At 49.2% G+C, this 27675-nt stretch overlaps 2 protein-coding genes across 2 annotated transcripts; both read left to right on the plus strand.

Moving 5' to 3' along the window:
- Positions 1–4308: 4308 nt before the first annotated feature.
- On the plus strand, positions 4309–10051 carry LOC127393674 (promotilin-like). Its single transcript, XM_051638987.1, has 5 exons — positions 4309–4327; positions 5984–6109; positions 7558–7680; positions 9045–9153; positions 9908–10051. Exons 2-5 carry the CDS (start codon positions 5990–5992, stop codon positions 9913–9915), a joined length of 360 nt encoding a protein of 119 aa, XP_051494947.1. The 5' UTR covers positions 4309–4327; positions 5984–5989; the 3' UTR covers positions 9916–10051.
- Positions 10052–13900: 3849 nt separating this feature from the next.
- Positions 13901–26878, plus strand: LEMD2 (LEM domain nuclear envelope protein 2). The gene is made up of 9 exons (XM_051638982.1): positions 13901–15512; positions 16811–16851; positions 17534–17609; positions 18859–18935; positions 19613–19692; positions 22358–22503; positions 23506–23607; positions 23698–23800; positions 24982–26878. Exons 1-9 carry the CDS (start codon positions 13934–13936, stop codon positions 25130–25132), a joined length of 2355 nt encoding a protein of 784 aa, XP_051494942.1. The 5' UTR covers positions 13901–13933; the 3' UTR covers positions 25133–26878.
- The last annotated feature ends 797 nt before the right edge of the window (positions 26879–27675 follow it).

Genomic DNA, 27675 nt, shown 5'->3' on the forward strand with positions numbered 1-27675 from the left:
ATGTTCCCAACCCTTTGCTGCCCATCCAAACCTTCATCTCCTTCCTCATCTCTGACTTGCACCTTATCCACAGCTCCCTGCCACCAGCAAGGGGAGTTTCTGATCTCTGGTGTAGAAACCAAGCAGAGTAGAAGGAGAGTGAAACAGTCTGAAACAAACTCCCCATTAATCTAAGATAATTTTTTTGCTGGTAGAACCAGGAGAGTGACCTGTTTGGGGGAGTCAGCAGAAGTTAAATCCTTGCTATTGATTCTCACCCAGCCTGGCTGTGCAGCCATGAATTATGGGGAGTTATACCACGGAGCAGTGGAGAGAAAACCCAGCGGGTGCCAGGCAAGTACAGGGACAGGAGGGAGAAGTCTGTACCCTTAAAATATTCATGCTGCAAATTAACATGTGCTTTAAGCCTGCGATTCTTCAAATATTTATCTAGCGGTAAGGTTTCTGAAGCCGCGTTCAGCTCTGCCACTGGTGCTTGCTTGCTTTCAAAATCTTATTCATTAGGAACGTTCAGCAGGCCCAGACAGCAGTGCCTGCTAAATCTGTAACGTGTCCATGCAGAGACAGCAGCTGGAGGATGGTGCCTGGGCTGGGAGGAAAGAGCTTTTTGCTCCTACCTCCCAAGCAGGGAGCCTGAAATGAACTCCCCACGTTGGCTTTGCTGAGCAGCTGCAGAGACTCAGCTCAGGAGCATGGGCCATGTTTCTGACCCATCTGACTCCAAGCAAAATATAATTTCATGGAGGGGGGGTGAGACAGAAATTCCTGTAGGCATCAGGAAGGGCAGCTAGGGCTGGGGGATGTGTTCTTCCAAGCCTGATGGCTGCTGTGGGGCTGAGAGCATAACCAGGTGTGCCCAGAGTTGTGTCTTTCTTGCTTGTGCCAGTCCCAGCCAGGGAGGTTGTTGGATATTGTAGAATCATAGGATGGTCAAGATCATCCAGTTCCAACCCCCTGCATGGGCAGGGACACCTCCCTCCAGCCCAGGCTGCTCCAAGCCCCATCCAACCTGCCCTTCAACACTGCCAGGGATGGGGCAGCCACAGCTTCCCTGGGCAACCTGGGCCAGGGTCTCACCCCCCTCACAGCAAAGAATTTCCTCCTCATGTCCAACCTCAATCTCCCTCTTCCAGTTTTCGTCCATCCCCCTCATCCCATCCCTCCCTGCCCTTTTCCCAAGTCCCTCCCCAGCTTTCCTGGAGCCCCTTCAGGCACTGGAAGGTGCTCTAAGGTCTCCCTGGAGCCTTCTCTTCTCCAGGCTGAACACCCCAACTCTCCCAGCCTGTCTCCAGAGCAGAGCTGCTCCAGCCCTTGGATCATCCCAGTGGCCTCCTCTGGACTCTCTCCAGGAGCTCCTTGTCCTTCTTCTGTTGGGGGCTCCAGAATTGGACACATCTGGGGGAGGAGAAACTGATTTGGCCCGTGGTGGCTGTCAGGGGCAGTGCTACAGCTCTGATGCTCACCCCCAAATTAGAAGCCTTGCTGGGGGACATCTCAGGGCCTGGCCAAGAGTCAGGCAGAGCAGGATTTCAGCCCTTCACACTCTCCCTACGTGCTCTCTGCCTGCCTGCGGCTGAAATTCAGCTTCAGACACACGTTGGCTTCTATCTCCTGCTTTTTATGCAACCCACTTGCCAAAACCCCCCGAGCACAGAGCGACTTGGAGGGAAAAGAACAGGACATGGAGACAAATGCTCAGTGTTGCTGGCACAGGGAGCTCATTTTCCCTTGATTCCTTGACATTGCAATTGATGCTCAGCTTAATGGACTCTTCTACCACTGCCAGTTTGCTGTTAAAATTACTCCCAATTATGGCAAATGTTTAACTTTAGGCATGAGCAGAACTGCAAGCAACTCCAGTTTGTACATCATATTTTTGTGAAGCTTCTAACCTCTGCTGCATAAAGCAGGGAGAGTTTCAGGGGGGCCCTGCAGATTGCAAATTGCTACAGGGAATGCAGAATTGATTTATTTTTTTTAATTATTATTAATTTTTTTTTTTGCATTATAATGGCAGGGAGGGAGGTTTCCAGCTGTGATTTTTATTTTCATTTCTCCTCATTTTGCATTGCCAATCAGGACACGCCAAGAGCTGCTTTTATGGACTGCACAAACCTAGAGCAAAAAGGTGCCTGTTGCTCTGGTGCTTCCACTGAAGAAGTTTTGGAGTCAGGTGCCTTGTTTTCAGCTCTCTGTTCCCTTTCCCTTTTGAGTACTTTTGCATAATTAAGAGGTGAACCTGGCAGACAGCATCCAGCTAATACAGATATGATTAATTTTCATCTTCCCTTTTGATTTTAAAGGTTGTCCTTTCCAATGCAGAGAGAGCATCATCACAGATGGGTGGGAAACCTGCCAGCCAGCCACGTTTTTGAGGTAAAAGGGGACAAGACATGGGAAAGTTTAATGCTTTGAAAAAGTGACCTTTCTTGGTAATTAATTTGTCACTTCCCGACTCCATCTGCTGACTCGTCAGCTGCATCCATCAGAACCATGCAGAAAGTGCTGAAAAAGTCAATTGAAATGAGAACGGGTGTCAAACAGGCTTTGTGCAAACTCTTTAGTAAAGGGAGAAGGGGAAAAAAACCAAACAAAACCTGTCATGTAATGTCCTTTTAGTCAACACACACACACGTGGTTCTGGGGAGGAAAACTATGCTGGGAAGTTTTCTAGATAGGGTTGGTTTATTCCCTGGTGATAAGCTGCAGTAAATGCACGGGGATCTGGGCAGCATCATGGTGACTGCTACATTTTTTAAGGAGGGGTTTGGCCCAGATTGAGTGTTATTGACTGTGGTGGCAGCAGCAAGTCCCTGGTGAGGCCCAAGATGCAGTGCAGTGTGTACACGTATCGACGGGCTGTGGTGGAGCTGGGGGAGGCAGGTCATTGTTCTGGCTTTGGGCAAAGCTCTTTTCCCCTCCTTCCCAGCAGGTGCTGCCAGTGCTTAGCTCTCCACCAGGCAGGCAGGAATGCTGCTGTGCACCCCTGCTACAACACCCCACAAAGCCATTTGGTGCAGGAGGGTTTCATTGCTTCCCCAGCTCAGTTTTGCCTCTGCCATCTCACCTGGTTGTGCTCAGGTTTCCTCGCCCGTCCCTGAGAAGCACCAGGACCTTCCTGGCTTGATCCCAAACCCTCCAGCATCAGCATCTGTCTGATGGTCTTGGGAGAGAAAGGATGAGATCTTAAGCAAGTCACTTGGTTTCTCTGAAGCTCATTTGTCTGGAGAGAGATGTCAGTGCAGAGTTTTGTGTCCCTGAGGGGCTTCAGTGTGTCCAGGACTATGAGATGCTCAGTTAGGATGGTTAAAAGGGCCCCACGAAGACTCAAAATGGAGAAGGAGAAATCCCCTGGACTGCTTTCCTACCTCCTCGCTTGCCTGCTCAGTTTAAAAAGCTTTTTAGGGATAGATTTAGCATGCACAGTTTTGTTTATTATTTTAATATTTAGCTCTTGGTCATGCCAGGGGATTTATGACCTTAAATCTATGCTTTTTTGTAGTGCTGGTGGGTCAAACCTCAGTCTGCATTATGGTTATTTTGTGGCATCATTGTTATTATTGTGATTTGTCCGTGTTACAGTAGAAATACAATTGAGACATGGGCATCATTTTCCTGCTGGTACACTCAGATCATAACAGTTTGATCCTGGAGGGCTCATGATCTAAGAGGACAAGCTGAAAGAGAGGAATTTCTTCATCTCATAGATGGGGAAACTGAGGCAGAGAGCAAGCTGGTCCAGCTGTGGGACCCACTGAAGAACAGCTGCCAGACTAAAGACTGGGGTGGGAGCCCAGGGGATCTTCCTGGAAACAGGAAACTCTCAAAAATCCAATGCAGATAACAACATTCCCAGTCCCGCAGACCCGTTTCCATGCAGGCCAGGTAGCTGTTTGTCAGCTCTGCTGGATGTGTGGGCACCTGCGCAGGTCTGTGGTCACACAGCGGTGCCTGAACATGGATATAAAAGGTGGGAGAGGCAGCAGGACCATTCAGGAGGGAACAGGAGGAAGAAGAGTCTGACCTCCAGCACCCCGTGGCCGTGCTCACCGGGTAAGTGCTTGGCCTCTGAGCTCGGTGGGGCGGGCGCTCGGACACTGGTGTTCCCAGCACGTGTGGGCTGCAGCAGAGGGCTCTGGCAAGAAAGAGGATACAAAATCGATGCTTAGAGAAGGGGAAAGGTGCTTTCTGCTCATCCCCCCATCGCAGAGCATCGATCCCACCAGCTCCTGCCCCCCTGCTTGTGGTGAGCACCCAGCAGGCAGCGCCGGGAGCTGCAGGGAGCTGGGGGTGCCCTCTGCTCCTGGGGAGCTGCCTGGAGCACGAGGTGAGTCACAGACACTTCTGCTGACAGGGTTTGCTTTTTTGTGTTATTTTTTTGGAAGACAGCTGGGGAGATAAACGTGCTGTTTTCTCACACCAGTACCAGGTAGATGTTCACTCCTCCTGCCCCTAAATTAGCATTTCATCCCATTTGACTCAGAGCGGGGCGACGCCACCCCCGACCCCTGCAACCACAGGACTTGGTTGTACTGGTGCTGAACTTGGGATCCTCCAGCTTTGTGCTTTCTCTTTGTAGCTGGGAAGCAAATTCTCTAACAACAAAGTACATTTCTGCCTGGAGAGGCACCGAGCTGGAGATCTCAGGTCTGAAAGACACGTCCTGCTTACAAAATAAGGAAGAGACATTCAGAAAAGGCATTTTTTGACTGGAGTAACATGGGGGGGGGGGGGGAGGTGTGTTTCTTTGAGGGAAGAGGGAATAAATAAATTCACAAATGGATAGTCAGTGAGAGATGAAGGGAGGTGACTGGGTTTATTTCTGTGTATATGGCAACGTTTTGGTGCTGTGATAGAAGAAATGAAAAGGTACAAAAGACTGATGCCACTGAGATAACACCACAGTATCAGGACACGGGCATCTCGACACGCTGTGCTGCAAGGGGAGAGCCTGAGAAATCCTCTTGATCACTGCAGCAAACGTTGCATCTGGTTGGGTCACCCAGGGAGATGTCCCTGTAGAGCTGAGAGCTTCAATGACCCAGCGTGGGTGGGCAGGGGGAGGTGGCACCAGGGGGGAGAGGAGAAGGGCTGCAGCCCCCCCAGCCTGGCACACAGCAGTGCTGTGCCCAGCAAGTGCTATGGAAAGGGAATATTTATTCAGTTCCAGTGGCTTTCAGTTCAATACTACCTGATATGTATGGGAAATCTAATTTAGGGGTCAATTCTTTCTTTTCAACAATGCCCAGACCAAGAGGTTTCTGAAAGTAATTAAGGATCAGGCTCCGATCAGGTAGAGTAGTTAAGCTGTGGGACCAGACTTCATTAAATTAATCCAGTGAGAATATTTTAATCTTTAAAGAGAACATTTAATGTTTACGTAAGTCCTCTTCTGACATGAAGCTGCTGTTAAATCACTTCAGAAGGTAGTTTTTAAAGCCCTTCATACTGGGCTCTTATGGAGCCAGGCTGGCAAATGCCCTTCCCAGCCCTCTTGGACCCAGTGAGGCTTATTAAAAGATTCAGTCCATCAAGGCAGGTTTTCAGAGGTGATGAATATGAACACAAAATTTAACAAAAAGCTGTCTCAAGGTTCTCCTCTGTTAAAGCATCACTCTGTCTCCCTTGCTGTCAGTGGGATTGATGGAGGTGTTTTGCTCTGGATGTGTGTAGGTCTTTAAACCAGTACAGCTGGAGGGCTAGAGCTTGCAGAACAGAGGGAGTCTTTAACAGTACTGAAGGGCTGGGCTGGAAGTCTCTGGAGATATTTCTCAAGAACAAATCTGTTTACAGAAAAAGGGTTGAGAGGAGAATTGTCAGTCAAGACACTTCTATTCTCAGCTCAGGAGCAACTGGAAGAGTAAATATACCTCTGGTTTGCTGGTGGATAAATTAGATTGCAGCTGATTGAAAGCCAATGGAATTTCTTGTCAAATGGCCTTCTCCACTGTCACCCTGGTATCTTCTTTCCTGTGTTGTTCAGACTCTCATGATGGTTTCAAAGAAGGTCGTGGCCAGTTTGCTGTTGGTGTACATGGTGTCTATGCTGGCTGAACAGACCGAAGGCTTCGTGCCCTTTTTCACCCAGAGTGACTTCCAGAAAATGCAGGTAACCCCTGGGGCTGGAGCCCTAAATAAACCAGGGAAGGTGTTTCTTCCTCCCTCATCCCCCAAGCTCTGCCAGTGCACACTGTGCCACTGTTATTCCCATCATCTGCCCCTTCTGTTCCAACAGGAGATGTTATGATAATTGGCAGGTCCTTGCTCATCCCAAAGTTCAGGGCTATGTGGATGGCAGAGACAACTTTTTAAGATGTGAGACTGGAAAGGAAGACTCTGAACTCCTTTACATAACCCACACAGGTCTTCTAGTCCTCAACATCTGCAGCTAGTGGGTCTTTTTTTTCTTTCCTCCATGCTAGTGGCTGTAATTTTTATAGAGAAGCTGCAGCGTCCCATCACCATACTGATGGGTCTTTTTGTTGTAACAAATAATTAACCACCCTCCAGATGGTTGTCACCTCTGGGATGTGCAGAGAGGAGAATGTTTTTCTCTTTTGATGTGAAACTAATCCTGTTGAAAAGTGTCAGGCAGCCTGAGAGATTGCATCTTCTTGAACACAGCCAAAGTGAGCTGCCCCCACACGACACAACCCATTGATACTGGGGAGAAATCTTGTTTCCACTGCTTGGGTAGCAGTTGTTTTTTGTGGGTTGCACAATCACCTTTCAGCCTCGTTGAGGAGAATGATGAGGGACCCACACATGCTTCCCAGTTCATACATCATGACCCCTGGAGCTACGTGTCTGCTGGTGATTGAGGGTCTTCTAGATGTACGTGGGTGAAATGAGGCTTCCAGAGGCTGCCTCTCCTCCTCTGAGCAGGCATCCAAACCAAAGCGAGTGCACAGCAGGCAGTTAGTTATGGACTGAGCACAGACTTGGCTGCATTTTCCATGTCCTGTCACCTCTGTCATGTCCCAAAGCAACTTTACTTGTTCTCTTTGGACTGAGAAGAAAGGGAGGATCCTGAAGCCAAGCCTAGCCCAGTAAGTGGGAAAGGACTGACACTACAGACCTGCAGGAAGGGCTGGTAATAGGTAACATCTGCACAGAGCTCTGTGTTTGCAATGAGGCTGCCCAGGCTTTTGTGAAACTTCATGGTCCCTGCTACAGAGCAGAACTGAGAGCAGGCCTCTGGAACAGCTCTGCAAGGCCAGTGCTCTTGGCAACCACATCATGCTCCAATGTTACCTCGCACAGATCAAAGGAATCTTCTACAGTGTCCTGTTTGCTGCAGATCATGACACGCAATCTTGTAACCTGACCTCACAGCCAGCACTGCAGCCTCTGCTCCTGGTCCCCAAGGCCGTGCTGACCACAGCTGATGGGTCCCTTCCCATGCTGTGCTGGTTCCAGGCAGCAGTTGGACCTTCGGTCCCTCTGGCTTTGTGCCCAGCTCTGCAGGCTGCTGGGTGTCACGCTGTTGATATGGGTTCGGTACCTGCAGGATGCTGTGTCCCAGCATCACTGACCCCTTTGCTCTCTCCTGTGAAGCTGCAGGAAAAGGAGAGGAACAAAGGAGGGCAGAAGAAGTCCCTGCCCTCGCTGCAGCAGCTGGAGGAGGAAGGCTTTTCCGAGCAATCCGGTGCAGGTGTCAACAAGGTCAAGACCATCCAGGTACGTTGAATGATGTGACTCTAAGGAGCCCACGGGGACACATGGAGGGACAGGTAGCCCAGGAGTCAGCCCACAGGGCCTGGCTACAGAGGAGTGTTTGGTGGTGCTGCATGAGAAGGCAGTTATCAGGGAGCTCATAGTCATTACAAAGGAATACCAACTATTTTCTGCCAGCCCATCAGGCAACTGAGCAAGGTTGAATCAGAGAGAGGTTTTATCTCCACCCTATAAATGATCGTGAACATTCAGCAGCCTGGTCACCCCTCAGACTCATCTGGCTTCTTCCCCAGTAGGGGGAAGATGGAAATAACATGAGGTCTTTCTTTGCCAGGCAGTGAATACCAGCCAACTGCAAGGCAGGAATTTTGCAGCTCAGCTTCTGCTCTGGGTTTAACTTGTCACTTTTTCACCCAGCTCCAGATTAGCTGCCTGGTGTCACCTCCAATCTCACAGTTCTCCGCACTAAGCAAGACCTTATTTACCAATTTGGGCCCTTACAGCTGCAAACACCACCCCCCCCAGTCTGTATACAGAGCAGAAAATTTCCAATTTTAGGGATTGAAGTGCCAGCCTAAGCCCTCAAAGGTACACTTACCTGGTTAGCCAAGCCTGAAAATTGTGCTTTTCCACTTGAATACAGGGAACTTGGCCCTGTCCGTTGTCTCTGCCAGCAAAAGGAATGTGAAGGTCCACCCCCAACCATGGGAGAGACTGAGCAGGATGAATTTGGCCAAGACAGGTTAATGTGCAACTGCTCTCACAATGTGGTGCACCAACAATCAATAACAGGATTGAAACAGCAAGGATTCCCAGTTCAAAGCATTAAATAACTGGCACATCTCAGGGTCTAACACCTCCCCACTGCAACCAGCAGCTTTCCTGTGCCTCCAGCCATGACCAGAATAACTCTATTTGCTTTGGGTATATCTGAGCCACAGCTGGCTCCAAGTCAGTCAAAGTCTGGAGGCAGGATGATGTCGCATCCTCAGTCTTTGCTAAGGCAGGGTGCTTCACCAGCCTCAGCAAAGCTGATGGCTTGAAGGGTCAAGGTGTGAGGCAGTGGAGGATTATAAGGCTCAGAAATTATTTTCTTCTTTACAGTCTCTGTTGCCAGGAGGTGCCTTTATCTGTGTTTCTGAGTCAGCCTGTAGGTGATCTAGCACAGGAAAACTTTGGCACTCTGAGCAGCACAAGATTGTGTTGACTTGAAAATGTTGCTTTTCCTCATATGAGGAGCACCCTCTTCCCTTCAAACCAGCCCTGGACCCTCTGCTGACTTGAGACAAGCGGGGTCCAAAGCAGCCCAGCCTGCCTCCCTGTGCTTCCCTCAGTTTTCCTTCTGACTTTTCTGGCTTCCTCCCCAGCTAGCTGTTCCTGTCAGAGCTGGGATGTGGCTCACCCCAAGGCAGCTGGAAAAATACCAAGACGTCCTGGAGAAACTGCTAGCAGAGATGTTACAGGACACCCCAGACGGTACTGTCAGGAGGTTGATTTCTGCCTTGGGAATTCTGCCTTTCCCTCCTCTCACCAGCTCATCATCACAGAGATATTTATATTCCTCAGAAGGGCTTTTGTGTCATGTTTGCTCACTTTAGAGTCCTCAGATACCCCACCCGTTCTCATGTACACCTTCTTCTGGGAAGGTTATTCCCTCTCGCAGGGCGCTGCCTGTGCCCTAGAGCTGATGATCAATGTCTGCAGCCCTGCAACCCTTCCCAGCAGCATTTCATGGTGCTGCTTCCCACTTCCCTCCTCCTCCTCCCCCCAAAAAACCTCCTCAGTCTTCAGGGTGCAATTTCCAACAGAGCTGGTAACACAAGCTACACCTGAAGGCAGCTCAGCACCTGTAGTCAGAGCTGAACCCCTTGCTCCCTGCACTCACAATTACAGTTAGAATGAGCTGCACTTCCAGGTGTTGAGTGCTGCCAAATCCAGCCCTGGGCTTTGCCCTTTGTGTATGGGAATTGCTCCAGGAATTATCCAGGGGAGGTCTGTGATGCAGCTATTCCTGCCTGCAGACTCCAGGAGTGGTAGATCGGGTCTTTGGACCTTTGTCTTATCTGTCCCAAACAAAAGGGTCCCCTCTGTCCTAGCAGGAGGTGTTTGGCTGGGATGATTTCATTTTGCTTTTGAGCTGGGTACCTGAGGAGGAAACAATTGATAAAGCCTAGGAAAGGCTGAATGACAAATTTAAGGACACTTGTTCTCTCCCCTCTTTTCTTTTTAGCTGACTGATACCTGCAGACTCCAAAGAGAAAGCGACGTAGCTCACTAGGGCTAAAAGGCTCCACTTATGTAAACAAAATCTGTAAAAGAGATTAACAACAAAACCTGAGGTGAGATAATAAAATGTGCAGTATAATTAAATGGAGGATTGGTGCCTTCTTTTCTGCATGCCTCTCAGCCAGATGGCAAGTGTGGGAAAGAAGAGAGGGAGGGTTTCCAGTTCTAGAGAACGTCCCTGTCCTTCTGAGAAGTGCCAAGCGTGTTGCAAAGCCTGAGTAATCAGTCTTTGTGGACTGGTAAGTTCTAGCCCTTCCTTATGGCAGTGAGGGAAACTGAGGCAAATGTTTACTGGATCTCCTTGTCAAACTGGTGACATAAATGAAGGATGAGGAGTGTCTTATCTGTGCTTTTATACCCCTCTTACTCACCCTGGTGATATAAATCTGGTAATTAAGATGTATCGTGAGAAGCACCTCTCCCATAGCTGTGGTGAGGAGAGGCACAGCACCTGTGAAACAAGGCAGAGCTCTGGCCTGATTTCTGCCTCTCAAACCTAGAGGTGAAATCGTGATTCCACTTGAATATCCTGCTCTCCATTTGCATCCCTTTGGAGCTGCTCCTCTAGGTTGGCAGCAGGAAACCCAACATATGTAAAGTAAGAACGGATGAGATCAATGGTATGAATGTGAATATATCCAAATTCAATCCAATTTTATCCTCCTAAACTAACACAAATGCTGTCCTCACTGTGGCTCATTTAAATAGCTGTGTTTGTGCTAGAGCAACACTCCTTGGTACACTCTCTGCTGCAAACCATCCCTTAGGAGAAAAGAAATCTCCCAATGTATAATGCAACATCCAGCATGGAGTGGATTCCAGCTTTAATATGCAATTCAAAGGCACATTTCTAGTCCATGGACTGATCAGCTCAGTGTAACTCACAGTTTGCAAGGATTATTGCTGAGGCAGGTTTAGCTATGGAATCACTATAAATGAGCCTGAGCGGCTGGAAGATAGAAAATAATACATTCCATTAGGCTGCAAGTGAAAAAAAATTGCCTGTATTGCTAGGCTAGGAGCTCAGCTAGTGAGAATCAGTCTGCAGTGGAGTGGTGTCCATGGGAGATCCAGCATGGAAATCACCAGAGGAGCTGCACCACGTTTACACTGGTGTCCATCAGAGACGAGACTGTTTGCTTCAAAGGGGGAACTGTCAACTCATTCCTTCTGAAAGAACCAAACCTTCACCCCAGGTTTAAGTTGTAGGAAAACAAGGAGAGTGTTTGCCTTGAGGGGCAAACTGTTCCTAAAAACCCTCCATAACCTTCAGTGTGGGTCAGAGCTGTCTCTGCAGCATCCCTTCTTGTCCAAATGCCTCTCAAATTGTCTCCCAGGCTGACAGCTCCCCCGTGCCATCTAGGAAGGAAGCAGGTAGGAAGACCTTGCTAGTCCAGAAACTAAATGAGAGTTTAGTGCAGGATGAGCAGCTGAACAGTTGGGAGAAAGAGGCAGGGAAAGGAGGAGGAGAGAAAAGAATTAAATCAGCACTGGCTTTCTAACCTAATAAGAAGCTTGGCGGGCCGAGGACATGACATACGATCGGGAGGATGAGAAGCAGTGTTCTTGGGTCACACCTGTGCTGTGGCTGTGAGTGACAGGGTGTTAAATTGGCACAGTCAGCTCCCAAGGAAGCTCTGACACTTCCCCTGATGACATATGCAGGACTGTTGTCCAAATGCCATGGGATAAACAGAGGAGGTGGGATGGTGAGGGTTTTTTTCAGCAGCCCCTCAGTCAGAGGTGGAAGGGTTCATCTGCTGCCCGTGCTTTTTGGGGTGCAGCATGCTCCCTTCTTCAGGTGTCTTGTGAAGATGGTGCAGATCTATTTCTGTCCTTCTGCTTGCACCAGTCCTGTCTTGATGCTTCACGAGGAGGAGCAGACGGCACAGCACGCCTGCTCTTCCTGTTGAAGATGTGAGTCACTGCCAGCAGGCCCAAGGCAGCTGCTGGGCTAGCAGGGAAGGTGGAGGCTGTGCCTTCTTGCCGTCCCATCTTCCCACATCCAGCTCAGGATATTTGCAGCCAAGATATTCCAGAGCTGTGACGTGGGCTGGGAAATGGGCTTTTCACAGCATCTCTGAGCATCGCAGCCCATCTGCAGCACCTGCAGGCCATGCTCTCCCTGGCAGCCCTCGCTGCTGCCCAGAGCTGTGAGGATGGTGAAGAAGAGCAGAAAATCCACCTCCTCATCAGCACTGGGGGCAGGGTGATGGGAACAAAGAGGTGCTTCTCCATGTGGATATAGGCTCTGTCGTATCTGAGAGATAGAGAGCTGTCTTCTGCTGCCATGGTGTCCAGGTAGCTTCCTGGGGAGGCAGGGATGCTCCCAAGGGTTGTCTTGCTGGGGAGGAAGGGAGAGGGGTTGTGGATTTCCCTCTATAGAAAAGAGGAATCGAATCTGTTCCTGCCGAGCATTGGTGCTTCCAACTCTCCTTTCAGAAAGGAATCACAGCTTTCCCCCAGCTCCTCAATTCTTGAACACCGCTCCCATGTCCTCCGCTACGAAGGTCACACAGCGAGGCTGCGGGGCCAGACTCTCTCCTGGTGTAACTTCCCTGATCTCCAGAAACAAAAAGTTAAAAGGATGGGTTTGAGTTTCTTGCTGTTGTGCTTTTTTTTTTTTTTTTTTTTCCCAAAGCAAGTTCCACTTAAGCCATGAGCTCAGATCAGCTCAGGTTTAGATGCCAGCATGCATCTGCATGTCTAGGCAGAGCTTCTCTGAGCTGAAAGCTTACAAAAACTGTGAACTAAGAGCATGTTCTGATTCGGTACTTACATTAGACACCAGTCCAAACTATTAACTGACAGCTGTGCTTTCCAGCTAGTGAGCAGGGGAGGCTTGGCTTAGCACGTTCACACCTCCCATCGGAACTGAGTCTGCTCTTTTGGTGGGCTCCTTAGCCTCTATGAAGCGTGTATTTCTTGTTGCTAACCAGATGAACAGATCTCAGCACCTTGTTGCTGCTTAATTGTGTGAATCAGGAAGAGCAAGACGAGCTTCTCCTCACGCCCTGGACGAGAAGGGCACAGCAGCAAAGTGAGTGTGAAAGGAGGGGTATCCCTAAAGAAGCTGTTATGCCACGAAGGCAGAAAACCACGCGGGTCCAGGCTGAGCTCTCCCAGCTCCCACTGGCTGCAAGTCCCACTCCTGTGGGACAACTGAGCTTCCACCACACCAGCATCACGTATTGATCATAAAAAGGGGTGCTGCACAGACAGCCCGCACGCATCCGTCGCTACTTTTTCATTACCTTTATAATTAAATTCCGATATTATGCCACGGTACTTCAGCCACTTTCATTACTTTCTTTATAGGCAGCAGCAGGAAAAAGCAATTACCGTACATCACGGCCTCGCCACAATAAATGTTCCAAGTTGATGGTGGGTTTTGCCTTTTTAGGGGACAAAGTGTGGAAGGAACCTCCTGCCCTGCAAAGCCAGAAGTGTGTCAAAGCTCCGGGCTGCAAGTTCAACAGCTGCAACTTGGCAGCAGGGAGAGGGGTGAGGAATCCGCGCCTGGAGGGGTTGCAGCTGGCCGGGAATTACGCTCCTTTCTCCTCATAAACGCCCCTAAAAGCGTGAAGAAACCAGCGCCGCGTGGTCAGGGCCAGGCGAGCAGCGCTCGAGCCTCCTGCTTCGCTCCCAAGTGACGGGAGCGCTGGGCAGGTGACGGGGACCAGCCCCAGCTGCTGAGGCTGCTTTTGCCCTTCGCCTGCCCCACGTTTTGCCCCCCTCCCGGGACCAGCAGCAGCTCCCCCGGCCCCCCCAGGGCAGCGGGACCCGCCGCCTCCCGCTGGCGGCCGCGGGACGCCCCCTTCCCCCGCCCTCCCCAAGATGGCGCCGGCCCCGCCGCCCGCGCTCGCCCTTCCCAAAATGGCCGCCCCAGCGCGCCCCTCACCCGAGATGGCGCCCGCGCCTCCTTCCTCGCCCGGCGCTTCCGGCGGGGCCTGGTGTCCGCGGCGCGGCCATGGCGGAGCTGACGGACACGGAGCTCCGGAAGGAGCTGGTGGCGCTCGGTTACCGGCCGGGCCCCATCACCGCCACCACCCGCAAGGTCTACATCAAGAAGCTGGGCTGCCTGCGGGCCGAGGTGGCGGCGGCCAAGCGCACGGGGCGCGGCGCCCCAGCGAGCCCGGGCCGCGCCGCCGCCAGGCCGCAGCAGGCCTCGCCCTCCCGCCAGCGCTCCGGCTTCAACCCCCCCCTCGGGGCCGCCCGAGACAGTGAGGAGGAGGAGGAGGAGGATGAGGATGAGGAAGGGGGGAATCCGCCCGCGTCCCGCTGGGGGACGTCTGGGGAGGGAGACGGGCTGTCCTGGGGGGAGTCCCGGGGGTCCCCAGCGGGCCGGGGCGGGGGGTTGAGCGGCAGGGCTGAGGGAGGCCTGTCCCGGGACAGCGCCGGGGGGCTGAGCCCCTCGCTGCAGTGGGACACTTCCGTACAGAGAAGCGGGGGGTTCGGGGCTGGGCTGGGGTCGGCTCTGGATGGGCTGAAGGGGTTGAGCTCCCCCGCCCCGTGGGGCGCGTCCTCGGAGAGAAGCGGGGGGCTGGGAGGCGGGACGAAGCCGTCCCTGGAGCGGGGCGGGGGGCTGAGCCCCACGTCCGCGGAGAGGAGCAGGGGGCTCAGCGCCGGGCTGGGGTCCTCTCTGGATGGGTTTCGGGGGCCGGGCTCCTTGTCCCAGTGGTACTCGTCAGAGAGGAGTGAGGAGCTGGGCGCTGGGTCTGAGCCACCCCTGGATGGGTTTCGGGGCTCGGGCTCCTCGGTGCAGTGGGGGATGTCAACGGAGAGAAGCGGGGGGCTCAGCAGTGGGTTAAGGCCGTCCCTGGACAGGTTTCGGGGGTCGAACTCCACGTCCCAGTGGAGCACGTCTGTGGAGAGAGGTGGGGGGCTTGGCATCAGGGCAGGGACATCCCTGGATGGGGTTGGGAGGGCGAGCTCCACCTCCTCCTGGGGTATCTCCTCAGGCAGGAGCGGGGGGCTCAGCTCCAAACCCCTTTCCAGCGATGAGAGTGGGGGTCTGAAGTCCAGGAGCCATTGGGGTATATCAGGAGGAGGAATTGGGGGCCAGAGCTCCCAAGCTGAGTGGGAAACAGGAGGGGAAAGGAAGGGGCTCTCCTCTAACAGCTCCTGGAGGCAGGAAAGTGAGGTGACCCACTGGGGCACCTCGGCAGGCTCCGGGGGGTTGAGCTACCAGTTTGGGAGAGGGAAGGAGGACTCGGCTTCCAGCGTTCGGAAGGAGGCAGAGAGGGAGCTGAACCCCAGCAGCCGGGGAGGGGGGTTGATCCGGAGGTTCCCGTGGAGGGCGACGAGCGACGCAGGGCTGGCCGCGGGGAGCCGGTGGGAAGTGTCGGGAATGGGGCAGGGAATAACCTCCCGCACTCCCTTGTTGCGGTCAGCCCCCAAGCAGCAGACGGATGGAAAGGGCAAAGGCCTGGAGTACTACCTGTCCCAGTTCCTTTGCCTTGCCAGCTTCCTGCTGCTGCTGATTTTTCTGGGCATCCTGGTGGTGAAGATGATCGGGTCAGGCTGGCTTGACAGAAGAGAGGAGAACTGTATGTGCACCGGTTTAATCTTGGTTTTAAACTTTGTTCTTCACCTTTCTTCTCTGCTTTCCCTTTATTACTTCATTACTTATCATTGCTGTCACCTGAAATCTGCATCTGTCCCCATTTCCATCTCCCCTTGCCCGTGGGAAACCTTGTTTTGGGAAGGAAGTCGTGTGTGCTTTTTTTCAAATGAGCTTGGCCTTCAGTCCTTCAAAGCTGTGGGTTTTATGGGCAGTGACATTCCAGCTAGGCCAAGGATGTGTTTTATGAGTGTCCATCGTGTAACAAAATGTCTGTGTAATTGCCCACTGTGTGTTTTTAATGTTCACCTCCTCAAAGCAGCCCTTTGTGGCCTTTCTCCTGGCCGCGAGAGAAGGACAGTGGTTGAGTTGGTAATTCAGCACTTGAAATGGGGCAGAGCTTCAATGAGAAATGGAAAAGGCCTTCCCCAACACATGGTTTTTAAAGCTCCCCAGCTAGAGCAGGTGGAAATACCATCATTTGGTGGCTTTGAACTGAAAGAAGAAGGTGTTCGGGATGTGGTTGGGAAGGTGCAAGCCCTGAAATGTGCCTGGAAGTGTTAATGCACTTTGCTTGGGCTGGGAAAGCTGCTTCCTCAAAGTCAGAATAAAACTATCCAATGTCAGTGAATTTCTGGATTTTCTGCACCCTTTACAACTTCAGTATTTTGAATCCAATGGCATTTTGAAGCAAGAAATCGTGCAGCACAGCTGCATGTTCCTTAAATTCTCAGGTAGTTATGGTGACTGAGATTCTCCTGCATGCTGGATGGGTGGCTGGTGTGCATCCAGTTGCCAGGGCAGGAGGGAGCTGTTAAACCAGAGGCCATGAGCTGCAGAGCTAACAGCTCCAACTGAAATAAATCCCCTGCTTTTGCCTTGAGGAGGCTTGATTTAAATCCCTGTTACCACTGTGATATTTCAGGTGACCCTGGCGTGCAGCGAATGGCATTACTAGACTGTAAAAGAGGAGGTGAGGCAGTGCATAGTAAAGGAACATGAAACAGCTGCTTAAACAGGAGCTGTTAAAACATTCAGACCCACTTTTTACTGTTCAGCTGAACGCTGTTCATCACTTGCACCCGTTTTATTTGTTTTGCTTTCAGTGCTGCCTACCAAAGCAAGCACTTTGTGCTTTTTGCATGGCAAGGTACTGTGCAGAGTGAGATTAAGAAGAGCAGAATCAGCCTTGAAAGCAGAGCCTTCTTTTAAAGAAGATAATTACTTTCTTGATCAAAGCTCTTGTTTTACAGCCAGCTAACTCTCCCTCCCCTTTTCTCGTAGTTAATCTCTTGCCAGTGGATTGTGACAAAAGGAAGGATGATGTAAGCATTTATTTATTTATCTTCCAGTATTGTGGGTTGGGGATTCTCCCAGAAGAGTAATTATTCTAGGTAACTTCCACTGATATCAGCATCACTGTAAAATTAATATTTCTATCGTTTTACAGAAAAATTGTGATTTGATGAGTTGGAATTAATGGGCCAGATTAAGTTGGGGCTGTACATGAGACTCCAAAAGATAAAAATTTAAATTCCCAATTATGTGAATCATTTTCTTTAATACAAGTGGTATCAGTTTGCAGTAAAGCTGTGTTCAGCTTTAACAGTGTAAGATTTAATCCAGCTAATTCCCTGAATTCCATCATAAAGTGTTTGTAGAGCCCTGTTTCTTTTCTCAAAGTGTATGAGGAAGAGAGAGGAGATGTGTTGGATTCAGAGTGATGGGTGGTCTCCTGTGATGTTCTGGAGACCAGGAATCCATCTGTGGTTGGTCAGAGGGGGTGTCTGGGGGTGCAGTCTGGGGTGGGTGAGTTGGTGGCACTTCCAGAGGATGCCCCACCTTGCTTGTGAATCAGAAACTGTAGATGTTTGCTGCAGAGGTGTTTAATTTGAACTAGCTGTGCATGACTGACCCAAACACTCCACAGCTGGCGTTTTGTTTGGGTATTTTTAGCTAGTTTGCTAGTTTAGCTGTTCACCTTTGTTACCTGTTTCTGCCTTGCAGTTCTGTCAAGCTAAAGAGAAGGATGTAGTGATAAACGTGCTGCACGAGTTGTATAACTACCTGTCTGTACAAGCTGGTAAGTTCCAATTTTCATTATAGAACTCTTCAGAGCATTCAGCAAACTGCTGGTCTCAGCTGTCTGGACACTTTTAACCTCAGTTTGAATAGAGGCGTTTGTGGAAGAGTCAGTTTGACTTGAAGAGCAATAGCCATGTAATAGAAAAACAGAAAAAGATGTGTTTATTTTTATTCTGAGTAGTGTGTAGCTAATGCACTCATATCACTGTGCTCTTGTGGAGTGCTCCTTATTTGCACTTGATATATTGAGAATCTGAGGTAGAAACATGGAGTTTTATGGTTCTTTTCTAGCAGCATCTTGAAATTGGCTCAAGACACTCAGAGCCAGTAAGTGTAAGATGATATGTTCTTACAAATGAAGTCAAAGCAACTTAAGAAATTGTCAGCTCTGCTGAAATGTGGCAGCTGATCATGGGAGAGCCTTTCTTTTTTTTTTCTCAGCACAGCTCCTCTTAGCTGAGGAGCTCACCAAGCACAGTGGTTCAGCCAGGCTCTTACTATGTATGAGCTAATCTGGTCCATCCCTGGTGTTTTGTGATGCAGAAGGCTGCTGGAAATTCAGTGGACTGTGTAAAAAGTTGTTCAGCAAGATATATAACGGTGTTCCTCAGCAGAAGTGCTTAAGCTCCAGTTCCTTGATTTCAGACCTCAGCAGGGCTCAAGCCTTTAGGTACTCAAGTTTCACATGGTTTCTAAATCTTTTTCAAATCAGACTTTGGCAGCATTTTCACCAGGTTTACACAGTCTCTCAGCACATTTGTTCAGTCAACTTTGGGAAGCAAGATTTAGAAGATACAGTTCCTTGCCAGCATTTCTTTGCCTGGCTGAAAGGTGGAGCTGTGATTTGTGCTCCTTAGAGGCATTTTTAATTCTGATCATTAACTCCAGCAACAGTTTTGGATACCTGATGGAAGGAGCCCCTCTGCAGAGTGTTGGGTCAGAGGGGTGGTTATGCACTCCGCAAGGAGGAGAGTCATTTTTTTTTTCCCCCTCATTCTGTGTTGAGTAGCAGAAGGTTTGATTGCCCTTATCCAACCTGTCTGCAGTGGCTGACCACTTTATTAATAGTCATAACCTTATCTGCCTACAGTATAAATCTTACCCTGCAATCATTTTGCCTAGAGCTATAGCTGATTTTAAAGGACAGCATTTCCAGCCAGTTCAGTGTATATTTCTGAACTTTTTGAGGTTGTTGTTTTTTTTTTCCAAAACGTTATTTCTGTTTGACTTTTTTTCTTTTTAACCAGGTAATTTTGAATGTGGAAACCCTGAGAATCTAAAAAGCAAATGCATTTGGGTTAATGAAGCAAAGGATCACGTGGTGGTGAGTAGGCTGTGAACAGCTATTGTTATAACGGTGCTTAGTCTCTTATAAGGCAATAAATAATAGATACTAAAGCAATTCACCATCTGTTTTCCTTCCTCATCCTGTTTTGATTCTCTGCCATCTCTCCAGCTTCCCCTTTGGCCAGTCCTGTTCTCAGCAGTTTTGTTTTTTTTTTTAAATAATCTTTCCCTACATCTCTGATTCAGCCCCTGTAAATCTTAACTTAATGGTTTGTTGTTTCACCATAGTCATCAGTCTTTTGAAACCAGAAATTTCCCTGGATTGAGGGCTGGGCAGAAGAAGGATTTTTCTATACCCCAAAGTGTCAGAAGACAGACTGCTTTGATCTAGCATTCCATTTCTTTCATGGTAAACTGTCAGTAAGATTATGTTGTATTTAGTGGTTAGTCTTAACAGTCTGGGATGGTGTTATTTTACAGAGTGCTTCATGCATCATCTACCACTGGCAGAAGACTTGAGTCCAGCCCTTCAGATTCAGTTTTCCTTCCTCCAGCCCTTCAGATTCAGTTTTCCTTCCTCCAGCTTGCAGACTTAGGATTAGAATTAACCTGGGGACAGACCCTATGGAATTAATTCCCCCACTAATGAAACAATATTTTTCAGTATTTTAAATGATTGTAGAACTGACCTTCTTAATGGATTCTTTTGCACAGAATATAACTGGTGGTTCCCCTCAGAAGTTTGAAGCTGCCCTGCACTGGGTACTGAACAGTAACAAGGATTTAGGAATATGGTGAGTGGAAGTTCTCTGTGCCAGAGGGACATGTCTCCCTGTTGGCTGAGAGATAATTTGACATCCTATAAGCTCCCATACCTCGTTAGATTTCAGAAGGTAGTCTGGGATTGGCTTTGTCAGTGCTTGCTGGGCAAACTTCCAAATGAGAAGGACAGCCCTGAAGCACAAACTGGCAATGAGCTCGTTCCCAGGGAGGCTGCTCCCAGGCTCTGCGCGGGGGGACATCGTGTTCACGGACGCGCTGTCTCGCAGGTGGGGCACGAGTCTGAGCTCAGGGCTGCCCTGTGGCCATCAGCAGTTGTGTTGTGCTTCCTCCAAGGCTTAGAAGTGATGGTCCTGGTCTCCTGCCCATGGTCCTGTGACTCCAGTACCCTTCTTGTACTTGCCCATAGAGTAATTTTCTTCCCAAGGTGACTTCCCTTCAGTCCTGTCGCTATAGACAGAGCTTCAGTGTTGTGTAGAACTGCAGCCTTTGACCAAAGGGTTTACTGGACAGCAGAGAAGTCTCTTTCAGCAGGCACCATCACACATGTTTGGGGGTCCTTGGGAGCAAGTCCTGATGAAGAGGAGAGGAAAATGGATTTAGAATGGTGTATTTTCTTTAGTGTCAGTTGCCTTTCTGGCAGAACACCCAGTGCATGTTAAAGTGAACAGCAGGGTGTTGGTCAGTCATTGGTGAGGCTTTTTTTCTCTTGGCTTTCTCAGCTAGGAGTCTCTTCAGGATGTGAGAAATAGCAGAAATACTGGGTTGTTCAGGTAAAAAAGATACACAATTCAGGCCATAACCTGGTGCAAGACTGTTACCCATAGTCCACAGACATCATTATCCTCCTCTGGGAACTGTGGGCTGCCTCCAGCCTGTCTTAACTGTGAAGTCTGAGATTTATTTGCATTCTAACGTTGCTAAATGTATCTCTGATTAAATAAATGGTAACAATAGTAACGCTGGAGTTGGTGGGAATTGCTGGTATGCATTCCCACTGCTCCATTTTTCTCTGGAAAACATTCCTGCAACTGCTGCTGTGATCTACGGATCAGGCAGCGCCTGCTGCTTCATTTGCTGGTGTGGGGCAAATTCCCAGGGCAGGTCAGGCTTTGTATGTGGGTTGGGATCAGATTGAGATGTTTATACAGGAGCTCTGCTCGTGTTGGGAGGCGTGTGATACAATATACTCCCATTTGTTAATTTTCCTAATTAACAGCTCTGCCGGACGGATCCACTTTCACGGAGTCTCCGTAACGTGCAGAAGGAGTGTTCAGGATGCTTAAAAACCTGCAGGTGGCATTTTTTTTAGCAAATGCTCCATGAGATGATTTTTCTAGGTGCTAGTCTGAGAGACAGAACTGAGAATGAGCTCTGCACTGGGTGATTCTGCTGCATATTTTAAATATTTTCATGGAATTTGGATTGTAAATAAGACAAGGGTGGGAAACAACTGTGTGTCTCCAGCTGCTCTAGAACCCAGTAACCAAATACAAGCTGTCCTGTGAGTTGTGCACTGATAAATTGAGAAAATGTCTTTCATAGAATCATGGAATGGTTTGGGTTGGAAGGGACCTTCAAGATCATCCAGTTCCAACCCCCTGCATGGGCAGGGACACCTCCCACCAGCCCAGGCTGCTCCAAGCCCCATCCAACCTGCCCTTCAACACTGCCAGGGATGGGGCAGCCACAGCTTCCCTGGGCAACCTGGGCCAGGGTCTCACCACCCTCACAGCAGAGCATTTCCTCCTCATCTCCAACCTCAATCTCCCTCCTCCAGTTTTAATCCATTCCCCCTCATCCCATCCCTCCCTGCCCTTGTCCCAAGCCCCTCCCCAGCTTTCCTGGAGCCCCTTCAGGCACTGGAAGCTGTTCTAAGGTCTCCCTGGAGCCTTCTCTTCTCCAAGCTGAACAACCCCAGCTCTCTCAGCCTGTCTTTGTCTAATGGGTTATTCATTACAAACCTAGAATGAATTAGTAGCTTAAAGAAATGAAAGCCCTTTTAGTCCAATTGCTCTGAACCTAATGGCTCTCACTTGGATTACCTGGTGCCTGTTGCCTTAAGGAACCCACATTAGTGTGGTTCTGTGTCTAAAGAAGTGAATTAAAAGCAGAGCAGGTACAAGGAGGTGGTTTTGCAGGAGGATGTGCTATTGATTTTGCCATGGATGCATTGCCAGGGTGTGTCTGCTCTGGCTGCAGATGCAGTTGATGCCTTGTCACTTTTCTAGCTAAACTGTTTGTGCTGGTCTGTGCTGAAGAAAACAGCACAACCTCCATGGACACTGGCAGCCTCCCTCAGCTGTTCTGTCTCTGCAATTGCTGATGAGTGACTCAGTAAACATTTCCATTTCTCTGTGCTGGGAGGTGGGAATCCAATTTAAAGTTTAATCTTCTGCATGCTGAGAGGTGCTGTCAAAGAGTCTGCAGAGGGAGACTTCAGTTTACCAGTGGGAGTTCCAGCTCTGCTGCCTTTTCTAAAGCCATATCCATTCCTTGCTAAGCAGCCAGTCCCAAAATGTTCTGGAAAGAGGAGCTGCAAGGATGGTGGTTTATTTCCTCTGTGGTGTACAGAAAGAGTTACTGCATCTGCAGTCTGTTGTTCTCTCTGTCTTGATTAAAGACTGCAGTTGGAGTGTCTGCTCTCTTCAGTGAAGATTTTCTGCCTCTTTCCATCAGGTTGAAAGGCAGAGACCTTTCAGAACCAGTTACCAAGGTGGAGGAAGTGTTCTGCCTGGAATCAGCCCATCCTCAGATGGGGCTCGGCTGCCGTTTCCGTCGGGCAGTGGTCACTGCCATTATGAACCTTTTCCTGTTTTTCTGGTGTAAGTCCTCAGTGTTGGTCACCAGCTGCTCCCCTTGCTAGCTGTAGAGATGAACCTGTGCCCACATGCCTTCTCCCAGCCATCTGAAATTACGAACAGAGGGGAAATAAATCTGCTGATGAGTTAATTTCTAATTAACCTTTGTTCTGGCAGCAAGGAGAGAGCTGTAGACCTGCTCTTGTGCTGTGAGTGCTTGAACACTTTTAAATCAGGAAGCTGATTAGCTCTCTGGGTATTCCTCAAGTACTCGTTGCTATGGTCTGCAAAATAAGTATGTTAACCTACATAAAAGGTTTTTTTCTTTCTTTTCTTGCAGTAAGCTGCAAAATCTTCTAGGCTTTTAAATAATGACTTGTAGCATTTCAGTGTTAGAGGTTTTATTGGAATGGTCTGTCATGCCCCAGCTGAGACAAGAGGTCTTTCTGAGCAAGGTGATAACAAGAGAAGAGTGTTGACTGGGAGAGTTTATAATCTAACCAGACAAGGTGGAGGTGAAAGGAGATAGTTATGTTTATTGTAGAGACTGAGATACTAAAGTTAGCTCCTATTGTAATGGGGGCATTTGTCAGTGCTAAACCTCCAGTGTAGATCTCCTGAATTTTGGGCTGGCACTGGAGCTGCAGGCTTTATTTCCTCAGCAAGCAGTGGAGCTTGACAGGCTTCCTAAGTGACTATTGTGGGGGAGGCCTCTAGCAGAGAAATAGCTCTGGGAGTTGGAGAATTGAAACCCTGTGGTTGTGCTGAGGTTTCTGGTGGTGCTAGTGGGGGAAACATCTATGATGGGGCCTTCCAGCCACCTCTCCCCACGTGCACTCTTGCTCTTCTGCTGCTGTCAGTGCTGGGGTGAGCAAAATGAATTGCTTGGATTCATTTCTGAGCAGGCCTGGGTGGCAGAGAGTAAGGGCTGCCTCTGGGAAGAGGCAGTATCAGAAATAAACCTGCTAGCATCCAGCAGGTACAGGACTGTCAGTTATTGGATTCTGTTTGGTTTTATTCTTCTAGGTCTGCTGACTCTCTGGGGGATCCTGCTCTTCCTTAGGTATCGCTGGCGGAAGATGGAGGAAGAGGAACAAGCCATGTATGACATGGTGAAGAAGATCATAGGTAGAATCCAGTAGCTGTGTAAATGCAGGTAGCCCTGTTCTTCTCTCTGCAATGTTGAGGTCTCTCACCCTTTGTCCTCCTGCCTTCCAGCTGTTGTCCAGGACCACTACAAGGAATGGGAACGGAATTTGGAGCGTTATCCCTACGTTGGCATTTTCCACGTTCGGGACAGTCTCATCCCTCCCCAGAGCAGGTGAGCTGGCTCCTTTGCATTCAGCAGGGCTGTCAGCACCATGTCACTCAGCTCAGCTAAAACCTGCAGCTCCAGGGGAACAGACCATGAGCAGACAATTGATGGGAAGCTGGACTGCAAGAAGAGTCAGTCTGGCCTTTCAGTTGAGGAAGGATTTTGACGTAACTCAGGCTGTGTCTTAACCTGCTGCAGATTAATGTGACAGTCCTGAGGCTGATACTTTGTGCAGTCACACAGGTGTATTGTCATTGTTCTGTCAAGCAGTAATTGGATTTTGTTTTGCTTGGGCATGGAGCATCTGATTTTCTCTCCTTCATCTAATGTGTGTAGGATGCTACCCCTTTTCTCAGCAGTCGTAGCTTATTCTCCAGACAGGTGCTGTGCTCTTCAGGACAAACCTCCTGAGGTGACTGGAATATTGGGAGGTTCTTCTGAAATGGTTGTGGATGTTGCTGCCTGGAAATTCACCAGTTCAGGCTGGGCAGCTTTGAAAGGGGGAGATACAATGTGAGATGGCTGGTCTTGCTGCTTTTTTGGAAAGGAGCTGTGGTCAAGGTAGTTGCTCCATGGGTGGTGGGGCCAGGAGCTGCAGCCTGGTTCTCAGTGGTTTTTGTACCACTTGCTCCATTTCTGCAGGAATGTTTCTTGTGTTTTGTTTAAATGGAGCTACTTTGTTCTCCTAAGGACACAGAACACTAGGTGTGCTGCAAGTCTTACACCTTCTCATCAATGGTCATGGTATCACTGGTAGGAAGAGGAGTTAATTCAGCTCTTTTGAACCCATCTCTCTGTGTGTGGTGCCCAGGATTACTAGACACTGATCCAAAACTGAGCTCCAGTTTGTCCTTGGTCTGAGCTCTCTCTGCATGCAGGAAGGGTGAGGGCAGTTTGCAAGTGGAGCCACTTCCATCATGCAAACTGAGCTTGAAATTCAGGGCAGTCACCAACTGCAGGTACCCACAGAGGGTCTCATCTTCCCTTCCCTCCCCAGACAGGACCTTTCTTTTCATGTCCTGGCCTGAAGTCACCTCTAAACCAGACTTCTGGTCTAATCTCCTGTTGTGTCTGCAAAGGGAACAGGAGGCAGCTAGCAGTGGTGTGATCAGCAGCCGCAATTGCTGCAAGCAGGAGAGGAGAATGAGGACATGATTCTCATTTCTTTTTGTTGCTGTTCCTCACAGGAAAAAAATGAAGAGGGTCTGGGAGAGAGCTGTGGACTTCCTGGCTTCAAATGAGTCACGGATTCAGACAGAGTCCCACAGGGTGGCAGGAGAGGACATGCTGGTGTGGAGATGGACTCAGCCTTCTTACGTCTCGGATTCGGAGCACTGAAGAGGAGCAGAAGCTGAGCAGCTGTTGCTGTGGACCTCTGCGAGGGGACAGTCCCTTCTCTGGTGGTGGGAAAGAGCAGGTCATGGTCCTGATCTTGTAGAGCTGGGGTTTGCACTTATCTGTTTGCTCTTCTTTCTGAAAATCTTCACGGACAAAAATTCAGGGCAATAACGTTGGCTTGGAAAGAAGATGGGCTTGAGCTGGTGGGAAGCTAGAATTGCACCAAAGTTAGTCTTCCAGCAGATATCTGGCTTCCATTGGAGAGCAAACCTGGAACAACTTTTTAAAAACAAACAAACAAAAGAAAACAACATACCTGATACTGAGGGATTTGGGATCTCTCTGGCAAAGGTGTTTTAAATTTGACCTCAATTCTGCAAAAGCCAACTGGTGGCAAGGTCCATCAGGGAATGTGTTTAAAGAAGATTTAACATTTCCCATGGAAACGTTAGGGTGGCAGTTAAGATGCATTTTGTTAGGATTTGTTTTTATTGGTACAGATGAAAGCACTTGCTGCTTCCTACTGAGGAAAATGTTGGTGTCAGCTTCACCCTTTCAAAATGGAGTGTGGGGGGGGAAATCAGGTGAGGGTATTCCTTGAGGGAGGGCAGTCTGAGGTGCCTTGGTGGTTTGGGTTGGGTTGGGTGGGATGGAGGAGTGGTTGTCACCCTGTTACATTCTTTTAAGTCTGCAGTCTGTGTGCTTTACCATTTATTTTTTTTTTTTGGGGGGGGGGGGTGGGGAATTTTGGGTGGAAAATAAAGGCTATAGGAAGCTTCCCAAAGTGCTTTCTGGTGGCTCCAGCCAAAGGGACTGCTTCGTGGGCTCCCACAGAGCAGCTTTGGGAAGGCTTTTGGAGCTGAATGTACATGTTTCTCCTGGGCAGCTGCAATGTGTGTGCTGTGTGTCAGAGCAGAGATGTGCCACGTGTGGGGTGGCAGCACAGGGATTGGTTGCCAAGGCCATGTTCCTGCAGCCTCACCACAGGTCCAAAGAGCCGTGATCAATTCTCTGCTGGCCCTACAGGCTTTGTATTTTGTATCTATAATCATTTGCTTACTTCAGTTCCTTTTTATGTCCAGCAAATGAATGTTTGTTCTAAAGAAAATAGCACCAGTGTGTGGCAGTTTAGGCTTAGGCAGAGATACTGCTGATCTGCTCTTCCCAGTGTTGGAAAGCAGATGTCCAGCTCTCCACTAAGGACTGCAGAGGCCCCTTCCCTACCTCCTGCTGTGCTCCTCAGCCAAAAGGAGTGGAGAGAGGAGGTGGCTTCAGGAACAAAACACAGGGAGGCCTTTCCCATTAAGTAGGAAATATCCTGCCTGGAGTTGACTCTTACCCCATAGTTTCTTTTTGGTTGCAAAGGTTGAGTGTTTGAACAGAAGAGGAGACTCAGCAGCTGTCTTAAGACAGTGGCCAGCTTCTTCCACTGGTAATAAAACAGAGGATAAGGTGAAGGCAGCCTTGATCCTTCCAAAAGGTTGTAACAAGATCTTCAACTGCTGCCATAGGAATTTTTGCAAACACCAGTGCCTACGTTCTTAAGCCTTTTTAAAGTATTTGTGGGGTTTGGGTTAGCTTTTTTTTTTTTTTAACAGTCCAAATCCAGAAGTGCAGAGTCAGTCATTGCAGTCATCTTTTTGTATTAAACTCGTTTTTGTAGAACAAATTTCCCTGGCTTGGTGCTGTTTGTATGTTCAATTTAGCTCTGTAAATCCATATATAAAATAAATTTATTACAAACAATTTGTTACCTTTATTTGTATTGAGGAGTCACAGATTGTCCCAAGGGCTTTTGCTCAGGCAGATCAAATAGATCCAGCTCCAGGGAACTCATGGTTTCTAAGAATGAGACTGAAAGTGGTGTGGAAATTGCAGGACAGCCTAATGAGACAACACGGATCCCTGTGACTCTGGGTGATCTCAGTGCAAGAGCCAGAGCCTCGAGTGTTTGGTTGCAAATTAAATCTGTTCTGGGAATAACTGACATGAAGTTGTGAAGAGCAGTTGCATTTCGCAGAGGCTGACAGCTGGGAGGGTTTGTGGGACTGTAAATATGAGTTCAGCAGGCTGAGCAGTGTTCCTGAGGCCTGTAATAAAGCAGTTATTTAAAGCAGGGAATGGTGCAATAACTGGTAACAGGGCTGGTGCCTCAGGCTGGGCATGTTCTGGACTTGTTCTCTGGAAGGCAGAAACCCTGGCTCTGCTCCAAGCTGCTGATCCTGGCTGTTGTAGCATCTTGAGGCCGTGGTTGCCTTGCCTGTCTTTTGGGATGTGATGTGAAGTGCCAGGTGATGGTGGAGGATGGAATGGATGTCCCTTCCTGCCTTGCCAGGCTGTTGCTTGTCACCGGACACGTCTCTTCCCTCCCTGTGTGCTGAGGGTTGGGTGGCTGTAAGCAAGTCTGCTACAGAGCACTGAAAGGAGGGATATTTATGGCAAGGAAAAAGGCAAAAAGTCAAGTTTTCGACTATTTACCAGCTCCCCAAGGTTTCCAAGGTTGCCTGGTGAGTAGAAGACAATTAAGCACATCATGCTGGCAA

Source organism: Apus apus, chromosome 23, assembly GCF_020740795.1.
Source record: "Apus apus isolate bApuApu2 chromosome 23, bApuApu2.pri.cur, whole genome shotgun sequence".
Lineage (NCBI taxonomy): Eukaryota > Metazoa > Chordata > Aves > Apodiformes > Apodidae > Apus > Apus apus.